This window comes from Carcharodon carcharias, chromosome 21, assembly GCF_017639515.1.
Source record: "Carcharodon carcharias isolate sCarCar2 chromosome 21, sCarCar2.pri, whole genome shotgun sequence".
Classification (NCBI taxonomy): Eukaryota; Metazoa; Chordata; class Chondrichthyes; order Lamniformes; family Lamnidae; genus Carcharodon; species Carcharodon carcharias.
In genome coordinates this window covers 69,004,216-69,028,862 of record NC_054487.1, presented here as the reverse complement: position 1 = coordinate 69,028,862, position 24,647 = coordinate 69,004,216, and the positions used below count along the sequence as shown (strand labels likewise).

The 24,647-nt window shown below is 45.7% G+C and overlaps 1 protein-coding gene across 1 annotated transcript in view; it reads left to right on the top strand.

The window, feature by feature from the left end:
* Window positions 1–24,647, top strand: part of LOC121293071 (leucine-rich repeat-containing G-protein coupled receptor 5A-like) — a 183,591-nt gene that overhangs the window by 127,131 nt on the left and 31,813 nt on the right. Inside the window, exons 5-7 of the mRNA XM_041215665.1 lie at window positions 11,134–11,349; window positions 21,253–21,324; window positions 23,967–24,035. Coding sequence (XP_041071599.1) covers window positions 11,134–11,349; window positions 21,253–21,324; window positions 23,967–24,035 — 357 coding nt within the window. The remainder of the gene's footprint in view (window positions 1–11,133; window positions 11,350–21,252; window positions 21,325–23,966; window positions 24,036–24,647) is intronic.

The following is a 24,647-nucleotide window of genomic DNA, read 5'->3' as shown; positions in this document are numbered from 1 at the left end:
ACCTCCCCTTAACAAAACCATGCTGAGTGTCCTTGATTAATCCCTCATATGACATTTCTCTTTCAGTTAGTTTCACAGAGGTTTAAACACATTTTAAAAAGCAATTTTATCACTATAGCAGAGCAGGAACTGTCACAGAAATGTGAAAAATGTACATTAATTTTAGTAAGTCATTTCTAGCCTTGTGTCCTACCAAAATGCTGTTCAAACTGACCAAAGTTGTCAACCACATGGTGTTCCATACATCAAGAAAAGCCTTGGGACCCATTTTAAGAAATTTATTGCTAATTCTAGGACATTCTGGTGACCCTATTTTTTCAATAGTGCAAACTCTCGAGTTTAATTCAAAGCTGAAACAACAAAACTAAGTTTTGCCACAACCCAAAATGACCAGATTTAGCTCTGATTAGGATGTCTGGGAATATTTATTTCCTGTGCAGGCAATTGAATTTGTTTTTGGGAAAAAAAATCTGAAAAAAAAAACGCTCGGTAGCTTGATTACTACTTAATTGTTATTAACGAAAAACACATTGTGTGGGAGGCTCTGTCAGAATGGCCTTTGACACTTCATGCAATGTTGTTGCAATATTAGCTTCAAACGCTTCCCAGGGTCACGATAGCTCCTGTGTTGACAGTAGGAAAATGTTATCATGTAAAGTCATTTGTGAGCACATAAAAAACATAAATTGTTTACGTATAAGTGATTATTTCGGAAGTTGAACTTTATTTTTCCGAGGCCAGATATTAGCTTTCTGATTAGTTGATAAATATAAGCAGAAAGAAGTTTGTGGAACAAAAAAATCAGCTCTTCTGATTTAGGAGGAGCCAGAAAGCAATTTTAAGAATTAAATTTATACCTAATACTGTAAACCGTATACCAAGTGTTAATTAATTGACCCCCCCCCCCACCCCCCCACCCCCCCCCCACCACCAACACAAAACCTGTGAAGACTGCCTTTTTTTTGTGTATTGACCCTTTGTATTCCCACAGTACTTGCTAACAGACTGCAGTATGTGATCTGAACATGTTTAAGTCTTTTAGGGCACCTGATGGTGCCTACAGTCTAGCATGTGCTTGGATTGGGGGCGGTTCAGAATGTAGCTAAGAGCAATCAAAAAGTTGATCACAAAGGAAAAAAAGGGAATATGTCAGAAATCGAACCAGGGATATAAAAAAGCAGATTGTAAAAACGTTTACAGGTATATAAAAAGAAGAGTAGCTAATGTTAATATTGGTCCATCAGAAGCAGAGACAGAAGAAATTATCATGGGGAATGAGGAAATGGAAGAGACATTAAACAAATATTTTGGGCTGAATTTTTAGGCCCCAGTGGGGATGGGTACTGAGGCAGGCTGGCACAGAATTTGATGCCACTAGTCCACATGCCAGTTTCCCATATCCATCCAACCTGGGGCATTTTCCTGGAGGCAGGATGGGGGGTTGGGGGTAGCAGGGCTATCTGCTGCAAGTGGCGGGTTGCCAGTTAAGGCAAGTCAAGCCTGCCTAAATCTCTGGCATTCACAGTGATAGTGTTTGCTGCCAGGAGATCGACTCCAGCCAGACTCCCGTACTGACTGAAACAAAGAGACAGAGGGCAGTATTTTTCCTCCCATGGGTGGGTGCGCACCCGACTGAACAGGAGTAAAATAGTGCGGGATGACGTCAGGTAAGCGTCCCGATGTCATTGCGCACTCACGTGATATTCTGCTCAGATGGCGCCCGCGATTAATGAAGCAGCCACTTAAGACAATTGACAGTCCAATTGACTGTGATTTTCCCTTGCCCACATGATCTTCTGCTCGTCGCACAGGCAAAAGGGGCAGACAGCCAACCGACATTTTCACAAAACTCATTCAAGGTTGGGATAAAAAGGGTCAGCAGCATTGCCAGTGTGAGTAGTGAGGAGCTTTGGTGATAGTTTGCAGCTGGTTCCTTATTTGTACTTGGCAGCTTCATCTCTGTCTGGGACTTCATTCTTAGCATTTCCAAGCCTGTTTTCGGGACTCATTGCTGTCTGCCAGACGCCTGGAGGATTCAGACCATGTGGACCCTTCCAGGTATTAGACAGCCTTCCCTTACCCTGGCAATGGGGATTATGGTCGCCGCTGGTGGCACTTCCTCTGAGGAGGAAGAGAGCGGCAGTAGGGAGAAGAGGCCAGGTGTCCCAGTGCAGCTTCCAGGGGAGGGACCTGTGGGAGGAGAGGCAAAAGCACTACCTGCAGGGCCAGCAGGTAGTCCAAGGAGGAAGGGGCTGCCACTATCCTGCTGCCGGGGTTTTCACATGGCAATGCAGCTACCTCAATATGTCTGAGGTGCAATGCCGAAGGAGGCTTGGCCTCTCAAGGGAGAATGTGACCTCCATTTGCCAGATGATTGGGCCTGAGATCAGCTCTGACTGTGTGGGTGGACACCCTATGCCAGTGGCTCTGAAGGTCACAGTGGCTCTTAACTTCTATGCCTCCGGCCCTTTCCAGGAGTCAGTGGGGTATCTGTGTGGAGTGTCCCAATTGACTGTCCACAGTTGCATCAAGCTGGCGACAGAAGCTCTGTTCAGGCCGGTACTGATCTGTATTCTTTACCATATGGACAAGGCCAGCCAGGCAGAGCATGCCAGAGGCTTTGCAGCGATTGCTGAGTTCCCCTGCATTCAGGGTGCCATCAACTGCACACATGTGGCCATCAAGGCAACAGCAGGTCAGGCGAGTGCCTTCATCACCATGAAGGGATTCCACACCATGAACGTGCAGATAGTGTTTTACCACAGGATGCATATTCTGCAAGTCTGTACAAGGTACCCCCTGGCAGTTCACATTAATCGTACATCCTCAGACACTCCCAGGTGCCAAAGCTCTTCATTGCTCCAGCCTGACTGGATGGATGGCTGCTGGGTGAAGGGCTATCCCCTTCAAACAATTGCAAAGGGCAGAAAAGTGTTACAATATGAGTCATGCCTCCACAAGGGCGGTGGTAGAGAATACCATAGGTCTTCTCAGGATGTGCTTCAGATGTCTGAATTGTTCAGGGGCAGCACAACAATACCCCCCAGAGCGGATGTCACTGATAGTGGTTGCATGCTGCGCTCTCCACAATCTGACACTGGCAAGGGGGGACCCACTGGAGGAAGAGGATCTTGACAGAGCTCCACAGGCCACAGATCAGCCCAGTAGTGAGTCCGAAGATGAGCACAGTGAGGAAAACACTGCGGGTGTGGAGCCAGGCCTCGGTAACCTCCAGGGAGGCAGGGATGCCTTTTCCCAACGCTCCTTCAGCTAGACTACCAAAGATCAGCTTCAACCACATGCCAGGGCTGCTGCCTCCATCCCAGAAGGGTCTGAAAGGATCCTTTCATTTGAGTACAAAGAACACTCAGTGCCTATGCAATAAAGTTCAGAGCCACATACACCCAGCATTACATACTGGCGTACAGAAGTTCTGTTCAGGTGGGTACTGACCTTTATTCTTTACCATACGGATGAGGCCAGCCAAGCTGAGCAAGCCAGGGGCTTTGCAGCGATTGCTGAGTTCCCCTGCACCAATAAAATAGAAAGGTGAAGCATACTCAGGCCATAATAACAAAAACAAAATTTATCTAATTTTGACAATTCCAAACTATTTACATAAACTTCTCTGGTCTTCATTCCCAGACCAGTATAGATAAAGTAAACATAAATGAACATAAAATCACCCATGATCTGTCCATTTTGTGCTCATGATTCCTTTAATTTATGTTTGCAAGTGCTCCGTCTAGGTGCTCCCCCCTCACTGCCACCAGCATTGGAAGCAGCCTGCTGACTCTGCTGTCTTGTTAGCTTCAATGAGCTTGGTGGTCATCCTCTGGCCAGTGGAGCCTATGCTGGCCCAGCCTGGGAGGGAACAGCCAGTGCCAGGGTTGGCATCTCCCCAACTGCAGCCTCATCAGATGCCACGGTCACTGGCAGAGGGGCGGAGGAGCTGCTGCTGTCACCCGGAACACCCTGAGAGGAGCCCACAGAGACGACAGGCAGCATGTGTGTCAAAGTGAGGTTGCTGTGGACCTTCCTGCTCACCATTGACGGTCAGGCACCTAGCTGGGATACTGGGTGCCTCATCCATCTCCCACACTGGCACAGACCAGCTGAGGTCATTGCCTGTGTGAGGGCTTGCAGGTCCGAGTGCAACCCCACAAACCCCTGATTCTGTCCCTAAAGCTGCCTCTCCATGGGAGTTGCCATTCTCTCAATGGAGGCAGTGCGTTCGGCAATAAGGGTCAACGCAGTGCTCACGCTCTGCATGGACTCCTCTATCACAGAGACCATGGCATGGAGCACCTCATGGATCTCCGCCAGATCCTCCCGCACATCCCACTGGACATCCAGCATCTGTCGCCTAATGGACAACTCCAGAGCCTCATCATGAGCCTTTGACTGAGTATCGTCCTGCTACCCAGCAGTCCTCCGACTGCACCTCAAGTGAGTGTGAAATGCCTTCACCAATGTGCACCGATATACTAGCCACCACTCTAATGCCCACCGAGGTGATAGTATCTGTGCTGGTGCCTGCTTCAGAGAGTGAGTGTGACACCGGTGCGAGTAAAGCCCAGTGCTCCTCCAGTGTCAGGGGTGGCCCTCAGGGTCTGGAGATCAGATGCCAGCTGGTGAACGTGAACAGGGAGAAGGAGGACATGTCATTCGTTAAAGTCATGACACTATCACTGTGTATGCCGGGCACCCTTGTGGGACAATGGAGATCTGCATCATGGTGCCCTCATCTTCCAATAATCAATGGGGATTCCAGGTTAATGACTCACATCCATGAAAAGACTGCAATAGAATGGTTGCACAAGCCTAAATTCTCACCTCTGTGCACTGCACTCTTACCTTCGCCTGGTACCCTAGCCTCTCCACGCCATTGCACGTTGGGTGTGCTGGCTCTCAAGCTCCAGGGCGTCTTGCTCATACCTTGAAAGGATTAGGAGGCTAGCGGGGCCTCCATCTTTACTATATCGTTGTGGGCTGTCTTCTCCTGAAACAATAGAGAAGCATAGATTAGTCCACTCTCTACCTGCAGTGCCATTGCAGCCTGGCCAACCCCAGCTGAGAAACACCTGGTAGGGCACATCCAAGTTGTGGTCTTCGAGCTGCAAGGCACTCAGTCCAAGCAGCCAGGGCTCACCCCCTTGGCCAGCTCCGGCATGATTGACAGTTGGCACTCAGATTCTAGCACCCCTGAGGTCCAGATGGGAATGACCAGACCTTAACACATCTGCACATTGACCCATGCCAACACAGTACTCACCCTTGCTGCTGACCAGCATGCCACCTCCTCCCATGGCCTCTTGGTGAGGTGCAATGACCTCCTCCTCCCATCCCTGGGTCTCCCTCCTGACAGCCACCTTCTCCACGAGGAGGGCAAGGCATTCATCAGAGAAGCAGGGGGCCGAGTGCTGACACGATCTGCCCACCCACCTGCTGTGCAGCTTCGCTTGGATCCATCATGCTGCCTCAGGAAATGTCCTCTGTGGCAGCCTTCCAGTGACTGCCCGGGCCACTTTTAAACCAGCTGCCGGCCCATCAGCATGAAATCGTGGTCGGGGCCCTATCACGGGCAGCGGTAAGTTTCGCTGCCACTCCTGGGCCTGCCTGCCGCGCCCACCCGACAAGGAGAAAACCCTCCCCAGAGAGTATTGCATCCAGGTTTGTTGACGATACAAAACTAGGTGGGAATGTAAGCTGTGAGGAGGACACAAAGAGTCTGCAAAGGGATATGGACAGGTTAAGTGAGTGGGCAACAAGGTAACAGTTGGGGTATAATGAGGGAAAGTTTAAGATTATTCACTTTGGTAGTACAAATAGAAAAGCAGAATATTCTAAAAAGAGATGTAATTTGTAAATGTTGCTGTCCAGAGAGATGTTGGTGTACTCCTGCAAGTAACGTAGAAAGTTACCATGCAGGTACAGCGTGCAATTATGAAGGCAAATGGCTTGTCGGTCTTTTCTGAAAGAGCATTGGAGCACAAGAATGTGACAGTCTTGCTGCAATTGTATAGGTTTTTGGTGAGACCGTGCCTGGCCCTTGTTTAGCACTTCAAACGTGTTCGTAAAAAGTGGTATGCTAAACAAAAATGTGCAAAATGAAAATCACTTTCCTATAAAAAAAATGCAATGATTACATTTCTGACCTGTAATTTTTCATTAAAAACCTATTGGCTGCCTTGATCCCAACTGGCCCAAAAATCCTTTTACTAACTCTTACTAACTTTCTAACTCTTAAAAACTTGTTAACTCTTAAAATTTACCTCCAGCTTGCCAATTCCTGCCTCCAGTTCATCACTTCCCCTTGACCTTCTCACTTGCTGCTTCCCTTCTGACCCTCTTGCCTGGCACTTCCCTTCCCATCCCTCTTGCTCAACAACCCTCCTCCTTACCAATTCCCACCACCTGGCCAGTTACCTTGCTCCTACTTGCAGCCCCTCCCACTTCCTCACTTGCCGCCTACTTCTTGACGCCCCTCTCCTGAGCCCTCACTCACAGTGAGGGTTTGGTGGAGGGAAGCGGCGACTGGGAGGGTGAAGATAGGAGTGGCGAGTGGGAAGATTGGAGAGGGAAGTAGCAAGCAGGAGCATCAGGGAGGAAAACGGTGAGCAGGAGGGTCTTAAAAGGAAGCAGCAATTTGTTTTTAAAAGACTGATCATGTGCAGTAACCGCACTAAAATGAAAATAGAGACAGTGCTATTTGGGGAACATCCTTATTTTGCAATCTGCGCTCAAACAAAAACGTGCTATTAAAACGTACAGGTAATACCTGTACTGTGCACAGTTTTGGTCTCCTTATTTAAAGAAGGAGATTTTTGTGCTGGAAACAATACAGGGAAGGTTCACTAAACTGGTTCCTGGAAAGACAGGGCTTTCCAATGATGAGAGGCTGAATAAATTGGGTATATACTCTCTTGAGTTTAGAAGAGTGAGAGGAGATCACGTTGAAACAAAGAAAATTCTGAAGGGGCTTGCCGGGATAGACACAGAAGTGTTGTCCCTGGCTGGGGTATCTAGAACATAGGGGTGCAGTCTCCAGATAAGGGGTTGATCATTTAGGACTGAGATGAGGAGAAATTTCTTTACTAGGAGGGTTGTGAATGCTTGGACTCCAGAAGGTTGTGATTGCTCCATCATTGAGTCTATCTAATGCTGAGATAGACCAATTTTTGCTCTCAGAAAATCGAAGGATATGGGGAGCAGGCGGGAAGGTGGAGTTGAGGTAGAATATCAGGCCTAATCATATTGAATGGCGGAGCAGGCTTGATTGGCTGTGTAGTCTATTCCTGCTCCTATTTCTCATGTTCTTATGAGACATGGCTGCAAGCTGGTCATGGTTGAGAGTTAAATATTCCATATTATAACACCTTTAGAAAGGATAGGAAAACTGGAAGAGGAAGGGAGCTATTCTTATTGAATAAAGATACTATTACAATGTTGCTGAATAAACGAGATATGCAATCAAAGCTTTTCCTCTTGCACTCATTAGGACAGCTCGCAAGAAATACCAACAGTAAAGGGAACAAGAACATACACTGCATGAGAAGACAGTGCTGATTGGTTGGCAAGTGAACTCTGATTGCTAGAGGCATTGCCATGGAGAATGCAGCAGAGAACAGTTAACTGTCTTTGTTCAAATTCAAACCAGGCAGGTCAACTCTGGTCCAGGCGTTGCCATAGGGAATGAACCAGGGAATGGCTGCCTCCAAGCTTTTTATTAGTTGTTCCCCTCACTGTTGGTATTTCTTGTGAGCTGTCCTGATAAGTGCAAGAAGAAAAACTTTGATAGCATGTCTCTGTTTTCAACAATTCTTAAGTTCTGTACTACCAAGTGACTATTGCAATATTGCTGAAGAGAGGATAAGGCTAAGGGAAAAGAGTGGGAACCTATGGTTAGAATTGAGGAATAAGCTAGGATTTAATACTGTGTTTGGAGATTTTTGCAGGCCTTCTGATCGCAGCATGAATTAACAGAATTTATTAATTCAGATATTAGAGAGGCTTGTAGCAAAATAAAAGTTGATTTATTGGGAGACTAATTTTCATAGTTAGGCAAGGGGAAGTTGCTCAAGTCAGAAAGGTAGTAAATTTCTTGAGTGCATTTAAGATAGCCTTCAGGAACAATGGGTTGAATATTACGGGGTCGGGGTGGGGGAAGCAGAGGGCGGACTGCTCCCCCGCAAGTGAAGTCGGCATGAATCCGACCTGTTCCACGCCTGCCCATCACTGAGCCATAACTCGCTGCTCGCTGGAGGCAGGGAAAACGAGGGCTGAGTAGGATTTCCACTCCTCACTGCCAGCCAATCGGATTGGCGGGCAGCTCCACCAGTCCCGGCAGTGCCAAGAACTCGTTAGTTGGCATTGCTGGGACTGCAAGAGGAGGAGGAAGGCGGCTCATGGATCCCAGAGACAAGTAAGTTCGGGTCTTGGGCAGGGAGGATTTGGGAAGGTCAGGGAGAGGGGCAGGGCATGTGGGGTTTGGGTTTAAGGCTCCGGGCAGGTATGAAGAAAGGGGTGGGGGGGGCCCTCTGATCGGCAGAGGGCAGTCCCCAAAGGTGGAACCCTCCCCCCAACTTCCTTCTCGCCCTTTGAAGAATTTATTTTTAAAATCAGGCTGCACACTCTCATCTGACTATCCACAGCAAGCATTTTATGGATTGAGCAGCATATTATCAGCATCAACTGACAAGGAAACAAGTTTAATTGACGTGTATCTATTTAAATATGGTGGGCAAGATGCTGATTTCGGCACCTGCCCAGCCCTTGTGTTATGGGGGTGAGCTTGGGGGTGGATGGATAGGTGATGGGGTGGGCACCAGCCCTATTTTACGTGCCCCCTCCACCCTGCCAAAAACACACCAGGTGGATGCACATAAAATGCAGCCCAACATATTCTACAACCAACAAGAGGGCAAACTATACCAGATTTTGTAATGAGTACTAAGACATATGTAGCTAATAATCTCTCAGCAAAGGAACATGTCTCTGTCTAAAAGCAAAAATGTCAAACCTTTAAAACATTTTGCACCTATTTTCCTGTATGTCATGGGTTACATCCATCACAATCACCCTGTGTTAACTTTCCTTTTTCATTTCTCAAGGTACACAAGCCTGATTTGTAATAATTTTTAAAGGAAAATTTGTCCCTAGGTTTTTTTAATAACCCTTTGAATTACTAAAATCAGTATCATTAAAGTTATTAACAATTTAAGTATACAGATGTTCGGTCTATGTACACAGGCAAATCCACTGGGTGTGGCTGGGTGGAAGTGCATCCAGTAAATAAACACAGAATGTTATGCAATGTCAGTTTGGTGTATATCATAAACACAAGGAGAAAATAATTCAGGCCAGAATTTCCCGGTCGGCGAGCAGGGGGTGGGGCCCGCTCGCCAATGCGTAAAATGACACGGGCTGATGTCAAGCAGAGCTCCCGACATCACCCGCCCTATTTAAGTTATCAGGTAGGTGGGGGCGCAGCAGAATCAGCTGTGCACCCACCAACCTGTCAATGGCCAATTGAGGCCACTTACAGAGTCATTAAACTAATTAATGGACCCGCCCGTCCAATCTTAAGGTTAGCGGGCAGGCCGGGAGCTGTGGTGGGCATTAGAAAAAGCATGAAACCTCATCCACGGTGGTGGGGGGTGTTCCCTGAACAGAGAGTGTGCTCTTTCATGCATGCGCACGAAAGAGCACACTCATCTCCTTGAGGCTAAGTGCTGCCTGAGGGAGATCGGCTGTACAATAAATAATCTGAAAAATAGAGAAAAAAAAATTTCCTGACATGTCCCCTCATGTGACACTGTCACAAGAGTTGGGACATGTCCATAACTTTTAAAAGCACTTTAATTACATTTTTTAAAACCTACATGAAACCTCATCTCGCCCATGGATGAGGTTTCACGCTTTTTCTAATGCCCGCCAGGGCTCCTGGCCTGCCCGCCAACCTTAGGGTTGGATGGGCAGGTTAACTAATTATTTCAATGAGTTTGTCAATGGCCTCAATTGGCAATTGACAGGTTGGTGGTCGCACAGCTGATTCTGCTGCGCCTGAGCCTACCTGAAAATTTAATTGGGGCGCGGTGACATCGGGAGTTCCATCCAACGTCATCCCAAGTCATTTTACTCATCAGCAAGTGGGCCCCGCCCCCCAACCCCCGCTCGTTGACCAGGAAATCCTGGCCAGGGGATCGCCCCGGCCCCCCCTCCCACACCTGCACAGGGAGCTTCCATGCAGACGTCACGCTGGTTGGGCCTCAATTGGCCTGCCCATGTAAAATGGCGGCGCGCCCCCGACCGAGGGCACTGATTGGAGGCACACCTCCACATACCTGGTCTTAAACGTCCCCCCGACGGGGGGGGGGCAGAATTCTGCCCTCAGTGTATTGTATTTCAAATAAAGTAGGTGCTGATAGGAGTTATGCTTGGATTGAGCCATACCCAGTGGATTATCCTGTGTACCTGGACTAATGATCTATACACTTAAATCATTAACCCAATAATAACCCAAATTGTTAACGACTTTAACAATGTCAATTTTAATAATTCAAAGGGTCATCTTAAATAAATTTCTCTGTCGGGACTGATGGAGCTGCCGGCCAATCCAGTTGGCTAGCGGTGATGGGCAGAAGTCCCACTTGGCCCTTGTTTAACCCACCCACAGCGCGTCATGTCTCTGGGACAAACATGGAATGGGTTGGCTCCACACTGACTTTGCTTCTGAGATTGTGGGGTTGGGGGGGCTGGATGCAATCGTAACCCATTGTTCCAGAAGACTATCTTTAGTGCACTCATGAAAATCGCTACCTTTCTGATTTCACTTGAGCAACTCTGCCATGCCCAACTATTAAAACTGAGTGCATATCCCAATCCCACAGTGTTGACAGTCTTTCCCACACTACTTTAATTGTGTCTAGATGTAAACAGTGACCATCACCATGCAAACTGTACAAACGGCTAAACAGAACTGTTCAAAAAATTAACAAAGGGTGACCTATTCTGTGAAAATCTATTTACTGTTGTGTTGACGAATCATTGAAAAAAATGCCCTGGAGTGTACTTGATGCCAAAATAATAGCATTTACAAAATAAATCTCAACTCTTTTTTTTATTTCCTAGGCGACTGGATGCCAACCATATCTCTGTTGTGCCACCAGACTGCTTCAACGGACTAGTTTCACTCAGACATCTCTGGTTGGACGACAATGCCCTGACAGACATCCCAGTCAAAGCTCTGAGCAGTTTACCTTGTCTACAAGCCATGACCTTGGCCCTGAACAGAATTCCTCATATCCCAGACTATGCATTTGGGAACCTTTCCAGTTTGGTAGTTCTGTAAGTAATGTTGTTTTATTTGCACTGTTGAACATGCATAATGAGTGAAGATATTTCAATATAGATATGGTTCTATTTTGAATAAATGAATAAAAGCAGCACTAAGTGTACCGTGAAATGTAGAAATCACCTGACCCATCTCATAGCCAATCTAAATAGCTTAGATGAGAGCAGTCAGTTCAGTTCCCTTTAGGATGCCAAAATTGTTGTGCTATGCAGAGGTTTTGTTCAACAGTACATATGAATTAAAATGTTTTTAGTTTGGGTTGAATTTTTGCAAAAAATTATGACTTTGCAAAATATCTACCTGCTAAAATAATGGATGCTGACATTTAAGACTCTATTTCATGTATGATATCTTAAATTACTACTCAAGTGGTACTTGGGATAGTTACCCCTTGCAGTCATTTGTTTAAAAAACTTAAATTCCATACCATTTAGTGAGAAAATGTTAAGAGACAGCCAGATCCTGTTATTGCCAAGGCTCGGTTATAGCTAAACAGTAAGTGACATAGTCAGAAATGAGTTTGATGTTGCCAGTGTAACATCTCTGCAGTCCAGGCGCATTCAGAGGTGATGGGCTGAATTTTCCCTGACCCCTTCTCCACTTGAGGTGGAGACGGACATGTGAGGGATGGGAAGATAGCAGGGGGAGACATGTAGAAGAGTTTCCCAATGCAGTCCCATCACTGAATAAGTTTCCCAGGGGCAGATGGGCAACTTAAATAGTTAAGGCGCCACTTAGGGATAATTTTGTGGTGGGGCAGTCCCACCACCCCCGCCCACATGGGAAGGCCATCAGCTTCATGGAGAAGACCTCCCATGGCAGTCCCTGAGGCCAACAAAGCCAGAGGCCCCATCCCTCAAAGAGGAGCCGCAGGTAGGAAAGGCATCCCCTGATTATCCAATTGGAGGTGTTTCCCCTCTGGTGCAAGGGGTCTGCTGCCTTCTCCCTCTCCCAGTCTCCTACTTGCCTCAGTAGCACCTACCTCTCCCTTAGGGTTGATGAGGTCTAGAGATGTCAGATCTGTGAAAAGGCCAGCAGCACCTGGAACCTGCCGGCCCTCCTTAATAAGACGTCCAATGCTGAGGCAGCCAATTAGGAAGCCGCCTCCAGGAAAACAGCTCTCCGTGTCTAACTCCTGGCGAGTGCAGGCTCAGGACCCCCATTTGGACCTGGCTTCAGAGTCCCGAAACCCACAGGAAAATCCTGTCCGATAACTTTCATCCAAATCTGCATGCCCAGTACTTAGTTAGGGCATCTGAACGCAATGTTTGAGTACAGTTTGATACATGCAAATACAGCCTCATGTATTAGAAAGCAGGTTAATGACTCCCAGAATGTATTTCCATCTCAAACTTCTCATTACAGAACCTAACATTCATTGCAATATTTAAACCAGATGGATTTTGATAAATGTGTCCACATAGCAGAACCGTTAATTGTAATAGGAGTAATTCAATAACCTGAAGTCAATCTCTCAATCAGTAGCAACTAGACTTCTAGTAATTGTTTTGACTAAATAGTTTTGATTTTGACCTCTTAAGCTAAGCTTAAAGGATAGTCTTCCATGCCAGTGAACAATAGCAGACTTGAACCAAATTTTTTTTCTGTAATTTATGTTAAGCTGCAGCCTACCATAACAGCAGCCCTTTCTACCTTTGCATTGCTTACAGGTGACAATTCCCAGCATTTTAAGATACATTAGCAGTAAGACCTTTGCTGAGTGATAATTTGTGTAGATGTGGGAGTTTATACCTGGGTTGACTTATGATATAATGCCACAATGACATGGAGTCATGTGAAACAATAGTTGAGGCTTGAGTGAGTAACGGTCAGACAAAAATTTATATTGGAGGAGTGATTCAACACTCAGCATCTGCAACATCATGCCATATGTTAATGTGCTTTTATTTACTCTCCTCTTCTGAAGATCATGACCCAGAACTTCCGATCTCCGGTGGGAGCAGGGGGGGTGGTGGGTGCAAGGGTGTGCCTTGTACCAGGAGGTACTCCAGAAGGTGCGCTGGGAGAACCTTCCAGAGGACTGCACGGCAATTGCTTGGGAAGTTCAAATGTCCAACCAGCAACCAGCAATTACCCTGCACTGAGAGCCATCCAATTCTCCGCTCTAAATCGGAGACTTCAGATGGTTCTGACTTTTTTAGCAGAATAGTTACCCAGAAAAATTAGGATTAAAACCGCTACTAACCCCTTGGGAACTATAGGACTGACCCCATCCCTACCCCACAATGGAACTAGCCCCCTACCACCCAACTACTCCCCCCAATTAATCCCCCACTCCCCAACTACACTCCCAATTTCCCAACTATCCCCCCACTTCCCCAGCTACCCTCCAAACCTGCCAACTACCCCCAACCAACCCCAAACCCATGACTAACCCCTGACTTATCCCCAAACCACCCTCCCGACCTCCACCTAACTAACCCCCACCCTACTGACTGACCATCATACCTCCCCTGATCCATCCTACACCTCCCCCCAACTACACCGACCCATCCTACCCCAACCCCTCTCCCCACCTCCCCTGACACATCCTACCCTCTCCCCCACCTGGGACTCATCCTACCCTCCCGTCAACAACCCTACCCACTGACCTCAACACTTATCTTCTCCCTGGCTTCTCAAAGTGTCTGGGACCTTCAAGCCTACCTGCCTTATGGCAGCCAGGGTTGTAAAAAGGGGACATGGCTTCACCTTCCCATGACATTGCTGCACTGCACCGAAGGCCTCGGGAACCCACTTCTCTCGGAGGTCAGGCAAGAAATGTGCGGCTCCTGACTGAGGTAAGTAAAAGGGGCGGAGTGGCAATCCAACTGGGATTGCCATTCCTCGAAAGTTCTGGGCCCATGACTCAAACTGGAATTCTTCTAACAGCACTGGCAACCTTCTAGTCCCTCGTCTGTGTGTGTGTGTCTTTGTACCAGTCAACAGTAGGGCATCGTGTGAGCCCAGAGTCTGATTTAGATGTAAGGTCGTCAATATATCACCTTAACTTTGTTTCTCTTTTGATTTGCCTGAATGGCTGATTTCCACCGTTTTCTGTTTTTATTTCAGGTTTCCAGCATCCGCAGTACCTTGTTTTGATTTCAGCTGATAATTCTGGTGCAGTTTATGTGGTCAGATAAAGCACTTCTTCTAAATTCTAAATGAGATATTCCTATTTATGCTCATGACCACAGCTGGAAGTGCCTCAGGTTTGCATAAAATGCGGTAGTGGACGTCAAAAAAGAGGTTTTACCCGCCAGCCGCAATGGGGGGTTTTTGCGCCGTATCGTCCCCTTCCCGCCTCATTAATCATGCAGCCACAGGAAACACGCCGGGTCACTGGGGTCAGCCTCCAATTGGCCCACCATTCTGTTACCTCACCGCGTCCTCACGCCAGGCGGCATATTTAAACTGCAGTCGCATGCACATTTCTCCATGCTTGCAGCCAAGGGCTGCTCCAGTGAAGACACAGCCCTGAAAGCCCAAGAAGAGTGCAGCCCTCCAATTCAGTGGTGCATCCCTGGGACGCCTTTTGGATGCCATGGAGGCCCACCATAATATCCTCTGCCCCAGTTCTGGCCTCAGGAGGCCCATCAATCTCACCCCTTCAGTTTGGGAGGCAGGGGCAGAGGTGGTCTGTGCCAATGCTGCACACAAGAGGTCGGCCATCCAGTGCAGAAAACAGATGAATGATCTCATCTGTGCTGCCAGGGTAAGTCAACTATCTCATCAATCTCAACTCACACACTCACAAGCCCATCACACATTCACTGACATCTCACTTACTGCCAGCTCAAGGGATATCATCAATCACTCTCTCAGACACAATTCACACCTCCATCTGGCCTCGTCTCCTCTGGAGATAGCCTCCTCATCCCATCCATGGCTCCACTCAGTACACACACTCACCTGGCATCCTTCTCGTTTGGCCTGGCATGCACCCTGCCCGTACTCTCTCCGTCTGTCTTTATGCAGAAAAAAATCATGCACAATCAACGGGAGAGGTCCCAGACCGGAGATGGAGTGCCGGACATCAAAGTCCTCACTCTGTGCAAGAGTTAACATGTTGGAGCTGACCAGCGAGGACGTGGACCATTCCTGCGGCAATAGTGAGGTCACTGGTGAACACCCTTGTAAGGATCCTGCATCACATGATCCCTCTCTCAATGCTAACCTGAGTCCACTGTTCTGTGTTCAACACAGCTGCCAAGCAGTAATAATCTCCACTTTCTGTCCTAGGCAGGGATGTCTGGTGCACTCCTCGGATTGCAAGGGACGATGGAGGAATCCGTCAGCCTTCAGTCTGAGGTGATAGTGCCAGCATACCGACACACTGAGGTCAACACTAGCAGGATGGCGCCAGGAATGTCCGGCCGATCCAAATCCCTTCTTCCTGTGACTCCTGCTGCTCCAGCTCCACAGGCCAAGGAGGAAGGACCTGGCCCACAGCAGGACACCGAAAGCAGGCCGGGGCCCTCCAGGTCTTGGCCCTCCAGAGAACGCCTGCCGAAGTTATCACAGGCAGTCAGCAGGCTGCCTTCACCTCCGCTGTGGATGTTGGGGAGCACCAAGACATAGTGGCAGGGTTAGGAAGGTTAAGAAGATGTAACTCTTTTAGAGTTAAAACAATTAAACTAATTTAACAAAATTAGGATAAATCAAGCACAGCCCCTAATTCAGGTCATCTGAAAAACTAAGGACAAAGTTTAAAGGAAACTTACAAACTTTAAACCAAAATGTGATTAAGGGGGTCAATAAAACACCCCAGTCCCCGTGGTGCTCACCGAGCACAGAAGGCCTCGAGAGTGCTGGCAGACACCGCGTGCTCCCTCTCTAGGGACACCCGGCCGCGAACGTAGCCGTGGAAGAGGGACAAACAATCAGGTGGTTAAGAAGATGTAACTCTTTTGAGTTAAAACCAATAAAACCAAATTAACAAAATTGGGATAAATCAGGCACAGCCCCTAATTCAGGTCAGCTGTAAAACCAAGGACAAAGTATAAAGGAAACTTACAAACTTTAAATCAAAATGTGATTAAAGGGGTCAACAAAACACCAGTCCCCGCGGTGCCCACCGGGCACAGAAAGCCTCGAGAGTGCCAGCAGACACCGCGTGCTCCCTCTCCAGGGACATCTGGCCGCGAACGAGGCCGTGGAAGAGGGACAAACAATCAGGTGGTTAAGAAGATGTAGCTGCACCACGTGGGCATGGGTGTTAATCACTTGTACTTATTGTAAATAAACTCCAAAGAACATCTCACTACCTATGGCTCCTTGTTATGATGAGTAGTGTTCGTGTCACTCAGATGTGAAACCTTGATTCCTGCACAAGATAAATCCAGGTCTATCAGTCCAGGGCCTCTTCCCAGTGCAGTGTGTAACCTTCAGAACAAAGTGATGGTCCGGATTCACATTCACTGGACACATTAGTGATGCCTGCACCTTGATGGTGCTTTTCATTTCTGCCTGAATGTCGTGGACAGGTGTCACAGCACCTTTGAGGTGGGGCTAGCCTCCCATCACTTCAACATCTGTGTCCGGTGACAGTGTGCTCCTGAAGGGGCCAGGTGCTGAAGACTGACAAAGGATCAGGTACATTTAAAGTTTCATGGCTGTGTCTCCATGATATGACCCTGATCACAGAGCGCAAGTGAGCTGCCCTTGGCCACACAGGAGTCAGGCATTCACAGAGGCAATGTGAAGATCTATGGACTGTGCTCACTGCATGTCATCATCATCCTCCTGGAATCTAGTGTCAATGAGGGCCTCCCGAGCACATCTGCCTCAGCTGGCCAGTGCAATGGCCTCATCACCAGCATTCTTGCCTTCGAGGACCTCATCATCATCATCCCCTTTGACGTCTTCCTCATTGGAAGAATCGTGCAGATCTTCCATCTTCTCCTCAGCCCGGTCCTCCCTGCCAGGTTATGTAGTGCGTAGCAAGCGACGATGATGCACGGCACCCTCTGGGGACTGTACTGCAGTGCTCCACCAGACCTATTGAGGCACCGGAACTTCATTTTCGAAATGCCTCCACCAAAGACTCGTTATACCGTCACTCTGCTGCAGTCTGAGGCCGCCGCACAGGCATCATCAGCCACGTCCTCTGTGGGCAGCCCTTGTCCCCAAGGAGCCAATGCTGCAGCCTCTGTACACCCTGGAAGATGTCAGGGATCTGAGGCTTGCTAAGGATGTAGGAGTCGTGGATGGTCCCTGAGAACTGTGTGCAGACCTGTAGGATGCATCTGTGGTGGTTGCACACCAGCTGAACATGCAGCAAATGGATGCTCTTGCAGTTGACATAGTTGATTGCTTGTTGCAATAGAGATCTAAGCACCTCTTCAGTGCAGTAGATGGCACCCTACACTTGTGGAAAACCTGAGATTTGCGCAAATCCCAGTGCTCTTGCTTCCTGGCTTTCCTGATCCTGGACGAAATGCACAAAGTTCAGTACCTTCATGAAGATGGTGTCTGTGACCTCCTGGATGCATTTATGTGTAGAGGCTTGTGCGATCACGCACAGGTCACTGTGGTGCCCTGGAAGGAGCCACTGGTGTAAAAAGTTGAGCGCTGTGATTATTTTCACGGCCACTGGCAATGGATACTCTCCATGTCCCCGTGGTGCCAAATCCTGCAGCAGCTGGCATACGTGACCGATCAGTTCCCTCGACATGCGCAGGAATGACAGGCACTGTCTATAGACCCTGAGTCTAGAGACGATTCTCTGTGGATCTTCAGCTGAGTACACAGGAGGCCTTGCCGCCCCTTCACCTTGAGGGAGGTGCTCCTCCCATTGCCCGGCCAGCCGTCTCCTCCGCACTCTTCTACTTCTTCTCTGCTCCCTGCAAGCATGAGCTTTACCGTTAAATCACCAGGCTCCATGATCCTGATGTTTTGCTCCTGCAGGATCAAAGAGAGAGATGCATGAGTTAGTACACGTATCCTAAGAACCTTGCTTGGTTAAGTCTGAAGGCCCCTTCAGGCAGGCAGGAGAGTGCTGACTAGCATTTGGATGGCCAGTGAGTAGTGCACATCATGGCTGTCCGAAACCCCACCGATCTCCAGCCCACTGCACTTGACCGATTGGCAGCAGCTTTGCCCACTGGGCTACATGCTGTGCTCTCAGCTCAGGTGCAGGCATTCTCTTAGCGTTCTGTCGAAGGGTCATGAGGACTCGAAACGTCAACTCTTTTCTTCTCCACCGATGCTGCCAGACCTGCTGAGTTTTTCCAGGTAATTCTGTTTTTGTTTTGTATTTCCAGCATCCGCAGTTTTTTGTTTTTTGTTTTTATCAACAGATTTTTGTTAGGTAGGGATATCGAGCGATTTGGAGAAAATGGAGTTGAGTCTAACTGCATGGCAGAACAGGCTCGAGGAGCTGAATGGCTTGTTCCTTTCCCTTGTTTTTAATGCAGTAATGGCGGTATGAACCTCCTGTAGTCTTTAATATTTACAAATGCAGGCAATGCATTTTATTGAAATATTATTTACAAAGGTTGCCAATTTTTCATATTTTTATGATTCCTGCGGAGACTGATAACTTTTAAAAAGAGATATGAAGTTCCCAGCAACTGATGCAAAGGGTCACTTGACAAGATCATGTTCTTAAGACTTTTTCTCTTACAAACAAATTAATCATCAACAACAAAACCTTAGTTAGTAGGTAAGTAATACCCTAAGCTACAGAAAAGATGCTCTCCATTAAATTCTTAACAGAACCTAAAATCCCACATCATGTTCATTGCACTGCACCCTGCACACTGCAGAAATGTTGTCTTGTGCAAATGAAGTCCCAAGCAACTCTTGGCTTTAACAGGACCTCTTCTGTTGGCCCCAACAGTGTGAATCTTCGAGTGTCCATTTTAAAATGGTCTCTTCACTCAATATTGAGAAGAAACCCCCTTCAGTTAAAGTACAGCAATTTAATTGAAGGTCAAGCATGTTACTCACTCCAAACTACCCACTAGCCTTGGAACAGTTCCCCCTATGAATTGTGACAAATTTGAAATGCAAAATGTGTAAGAAGCACATTTGAAAGCCTCTGGGTCGGAACAACAAAAATGAGGCATTTTTCTAGTTGCTTCAACTAGCTGTGTACAAAGTGGACCATTTCCCTCACAGCAAGATGTTGACTTTAGCAGTGTGGAAAGAGAGAGTATTGATCAGGGGTGATAGAATTTAACTTGGGGGAAGGAAACAGAGGCGAAGAACAAGCTATTCTCACCACTCTCACTATATCACTGAGAGATCAAAATTAATTTAAGTGCTAATTTACCAATTTAACTGTATGAAATTGCTTGGTAAATGGGCCAACGGCTTCTTTAGAATAACATATTTGAACTGAACAGGACCACATTAATAGTGTCTTTCAAAATTACACTTGGAGCTACTTCTATTCCAGACAGAGCAGCAATGGTTAAGTGTTGCCTTGCTGGCCTTCTTATCTAAGGGATATTGTGAAGAAAACCTGAGGAAGAAGGAACTGGAAAATGCATCTTAAAAGAAAGCCCAATACATCCCTTGGGGAAGCAGAATCGGAAGGCGCTAAAAATTTGGGAGTTTAATTGCATTGTAGTTAGAGACTGGTTGTAAAAACATTTCTCAAGTCTTTTAACCTAACAGGTTCAACTTTATCAAACTGGTGGGTTTAGAAACTCTTCCAGGAGGTTTCTCTTGATGTTAAAATTCAATTTATACAAAAATTAATTTTAAAAGATCTAAAGGATAAAAGATCTATGAGGAATGATGAGAGAAGTTTAAGCATATAGTTTGGAGTTTGATTAAGACTCCAGCAAGGTATAAAAATATTAAATTCAAAAATATAAATCCAAAATATTACTTAAAATTAAGTCAGGGAGGTAAGAATGGAGAACATTAAATTACTTTTAATTGATTTAAATATAACACAAGCATTAAATGAAAAAAGTCCTTACCCGAAGAATTATAAATATTTGGTATGTTCAACCAGGGAGACTTGTAGCATCAAGGACATGAAAGGTCTTTGAAATGAAGTTGGATGCTTTGCTGGGATAGTTTGAATAGTAGGAAGATGGGCTTTGATGGTCTGTTCTTGGCATTTTCTTCAATTTTTCTTCTAAAGTTAGTCGATGTTTCAATGTTCAAATTGATTGCTGATAGTGGGATTTTCGTTTTAATGTGATGCTGTGCCTATATTCAAAATATCTCTCATAGAATTCAATGCAGCTTTCCAATATTAAATCCCTACAGCTGCATATCCAAATTGATTACTGATTTGTAATAAATGCAGCCCAAACCTATAAATAATATTGAAAATCAATTCCAAATGCTGAAGCTCTTAAATAAAAACAGGCATACAAGGCAGGGTCCATCAGGATTTCTAAAGAGGAAAAGAAGGTCAACTTTCTGGGTGTAAACCCTTCACACAACTGGAAACTGCAAGTTTAATGACATTAGCAGACTAATCCTAGTTTGGAGTGAAAACTCACATTCTTTTGATATCTGTTTTAACCTAGGCTATGAAACAACAAAGCCTGATGTGAATCATTTAACATGTTTCAAAGGGAATGAGAATGACTCACATACATCAGTTGGTTAATTTAACACCATAGAGCCTGAACAGAATTTGAGCCATTGTGTAAACTTTGGGAGGTGAATCTTCTTGACAAGGAGTAATGGTTTAACATAAACCTGGCATCATTTTCAATTGATGTGAAACCAGTTTTGAACATACACATATTTCTGGAGTATCTAACATTTATGTAGCCTTTGTATGACTTGGATGAAATGAGCATTTGCAATGGCTGAAGCACAAGGTCCTTGCAATGCAATGCAACCAATTAAAAAAAAATGTTTGTTTAAGCCTGCTGCGTGCATTGTCTTTTCCTGACTGTGCCATTAATGTTACCCTGCAGGCATCTCCACAACAATCAAATCCACTCCCTGGGAAAGAAATGCTTTGATGGTCTCCACAGCCTAGAAACTTTGTAAGTTGACCTCTCATTTGTGCCTCCTTTCTTGAATGTTTTCAAAGTATAAAAAAAAGGTTGAAATTCAGAGAAGAAACTCAGAGATCATAGAAGAATCAAATATCTTTCAAAGTGAAACACAGCCACAAATGTACTTCTAATGATTCTGTTTTTACATTTGGACGCATGCAACATTTTCCAGCAATGATGGAATTCAATGATATGACAATCTGTATACATATTTAAAACTTGTGGATATGTTATATCAAATACTGCAAAATAATCTATTTTTGCTGTTTAATTAGTCACCCACTGACATATAAGTGGAAATGGTCCTGAATTTTTAAGATGGTAGGGTTTCCCTTCCACCGTCCGAAGAGTTGGTGGGGAACATGTGCCCACCGACTCTGAGTGCCCCACAGCCATTTCACGCTCAAGTGAGCATCAATTGGCTGTAGGTGGGACTTGCATTCTTCACTTAGGAAGAAGTCCCACCTTCAAGAGCAGCCAGCCAATCTCCAGTCCCTATAGCAACAAGAACTGCAGCAGACTGAAGAGGAACTTCAGGAGAAGCCTGAGCCTAAGTCCCCAGACCAGAGGACAAGGTAAGCTTAAGGGGTTCCAGGGCAGGAAGGTTAGGGAATGCCTGGGGGGAACACAAGGGGGCTATCGGGATGTCGGGAGAAAGGCCGGGGTTGGGGTGGTTGAGGGGTGGCAGGCCCAAGGTCCACTAGACCTTTAGAGGGAGGTGCCAGCAGTCAAAAGGAGGCTTCTGATGGAGGTCCCTCCCCTGCCCAAGATCTAAGCCCATTCTTTTTCAGGCTTCCCCCACGCCAGGTAAATCCTGCCAGCCTAAAAATTGAGGCTGGGCAGGAAATGGCCCTCAAGTGGCCAATAATCGGCACTGGGGGCAAGGGCGGGCTCCCCAGCTGAGGCCTTGCCCAGCTCAGTGTAAAATCGCTGCATGGTCGGGGTGGGCAGAACCTGGAGGGAATCCCATTCCTTCAATTTCAAGCTCCCCTCCACCTAAAACCCAGCAGCGGGGAAGCGTGAAATTCAGGCCATTATAATGTGTGCTAACCATGACAGTACAATTAATTGTTATCTTAGAGTTTGATCCTAAATATTTTAGATGTTTCAGCTAGTTAAGCAATACATGTAGAGCCGAAAATGTATAACTTTTGGTTTCAATTCTTGTAACCTAAAGCATCACCCAAACATAATTAGAAAGCAATTGAAGAGTTCTTTCCGCACCTTCATGAAGCAAAACACCAAAGAGCTGAACAGAATAGTTGATACCATCATCTGTGACTATTAACACTACATCTACAATGCAGGGCCTGTGCATTATTTTGCATGAAAGATTCATATCAGAAGGACATCTCTGGCTGTGAATTGCAAGCCCATCAACAAAGTAAACTCAGTTCCATGTTTGTGGGAACAGAAATCCACAAGCAACATAAAACGACCACAAGTACAAACTTACGAATTAGGGGCAGGAGTGGGCCACTCGGCCCCTCGAGCCTGCTCCGCCATTCAATGAGATCATGGCTGATCTGAATGTAACCTCAACCCCACATTCCTGCCTACCTCCAATAAGCTTTCACCCCCTTGTTAATCAAGAACCTGTCTAGCTCTGCCTTCAAAATATTCAGACTCTGCTTCCACCGCCTTTTGAGGAAGAGACTCTCAACCCTCTGTGAGAAAAAAAATTCTCCTCATCTCTGTCTTTAATGAGCAATGCCTTATTTTTAAACAGTGACCTCTAGTTCTAGATTCTCCCACAAAAGGAAACGTCCTCTCCACATCCACCCTGTCAAGGCCCCTCAGGATCTTAAAGGTTTCAATAAGTTTGTGCTCGATCCTTTACTGAACAAACTGCAAAAATTTTGTAAACCAACTTAACAAATCGTTATTTTCTTAACTCAGAGTAAATTAATTTCTGCAATAACAAATGCCAGCCAAGTTCAGTACATCACAGTCCAAAATAGTTTTAGTCTTTTGTTCAGTATTTCACTTTCTGGAATGATTTCTCTCCCACTATTTAACTGTGGCATCATCTCTTGTGATAACCGTCAGTTTGTAATTCAATGCCTCTCAATAATCCCATCTAATTGCTTTCTCATGTACTTGCAAATACCAGAAATAGGAATTTCAAAATCACAAGGGTAACATCGGGCAGAATTTTGCCCTCTTTAAAAATATTCGAAGGGCAGGACCATTTCCAGAGGAAGGACGTCAGCGCCACTGGCAGAGATAGGCACTGTCGCTACCTTCTACCTTTCTATATCTACAAAAAACAGAAATATATTTATACTTAGCTTTTAGCCCATGAGACCTTGATTTATGTTTTGAAGGATGACAGCAGCTTAATGCACCAAGATTAACAAAAAACTACCTCAGTATTTCAAAAGACAGCCAGATTTTTAAAAATATATATGTAAATTCATGCATTCCTTTAATTTGACTAAAATTTGTGTGATAGTTGTTGCGACATTACATATGTATTAAAAGCTTGAAGTGAAATAGGATTGCAAAATATGAACTGTTTGCGCACATGAATATGCCACTATGAATTCATTTGCAATCTAACTAAATTCATTCTGATCACAACTGCAGATGATCTTGTTACATTTCCTAATATTTGTTGTCTAATGCAGAGATTTGAACTACAACAATCTGGATGAATTTCCCGTTGCAATAAAGACATTAACAAATCTTAAAGAACTGTAAGTACCCAGTTCAGTTCAATTCAGTTTCACATATGGAAGTGCGTACAGAAATTTATTTAGGGTAACATTGCTCGTTCATTAAAAAATTTACATACAAATAGATAATAACAATAAAAAACAATATCCTATCACAGAGATCTAACTTTAACTAAACTATGTATTAAATAACTATTCCAATGCATTAAAATAATCAGTGAGTCCCACCCTGAGTGCCTATCTTCATCCACAGATCAAATTCCTATTAAAAGTTCTTATAGAGAGGGGCACAAATGAGTTCAGGAGCCAATTTTTCCTGCATCTGAAGTATTGTAGCCTTTTCCCCAAATGCAGCAGTGATATTGAGACAAGGGGTGATTCTCATTGTTCATGGCACTCTTTACTTTTGTCAAAATTCTTTGAGAGCAGATTTCATCAAGAAAGCTTTGCTCATCAAATACCCTTCCTGCCTGGTACAATAACCTCCATATCCTTCTAAGGCAACAGTACTGAGCAAGGCATCCACAAAGGATAGCACTCTCAGCTACAGAGTACAGAAGAGATTCATGATTGCAGGATCTACTCAAAAAGATTTGAATTTTCTGAGGTAGTTTAACTGTGTATATCCCTTGC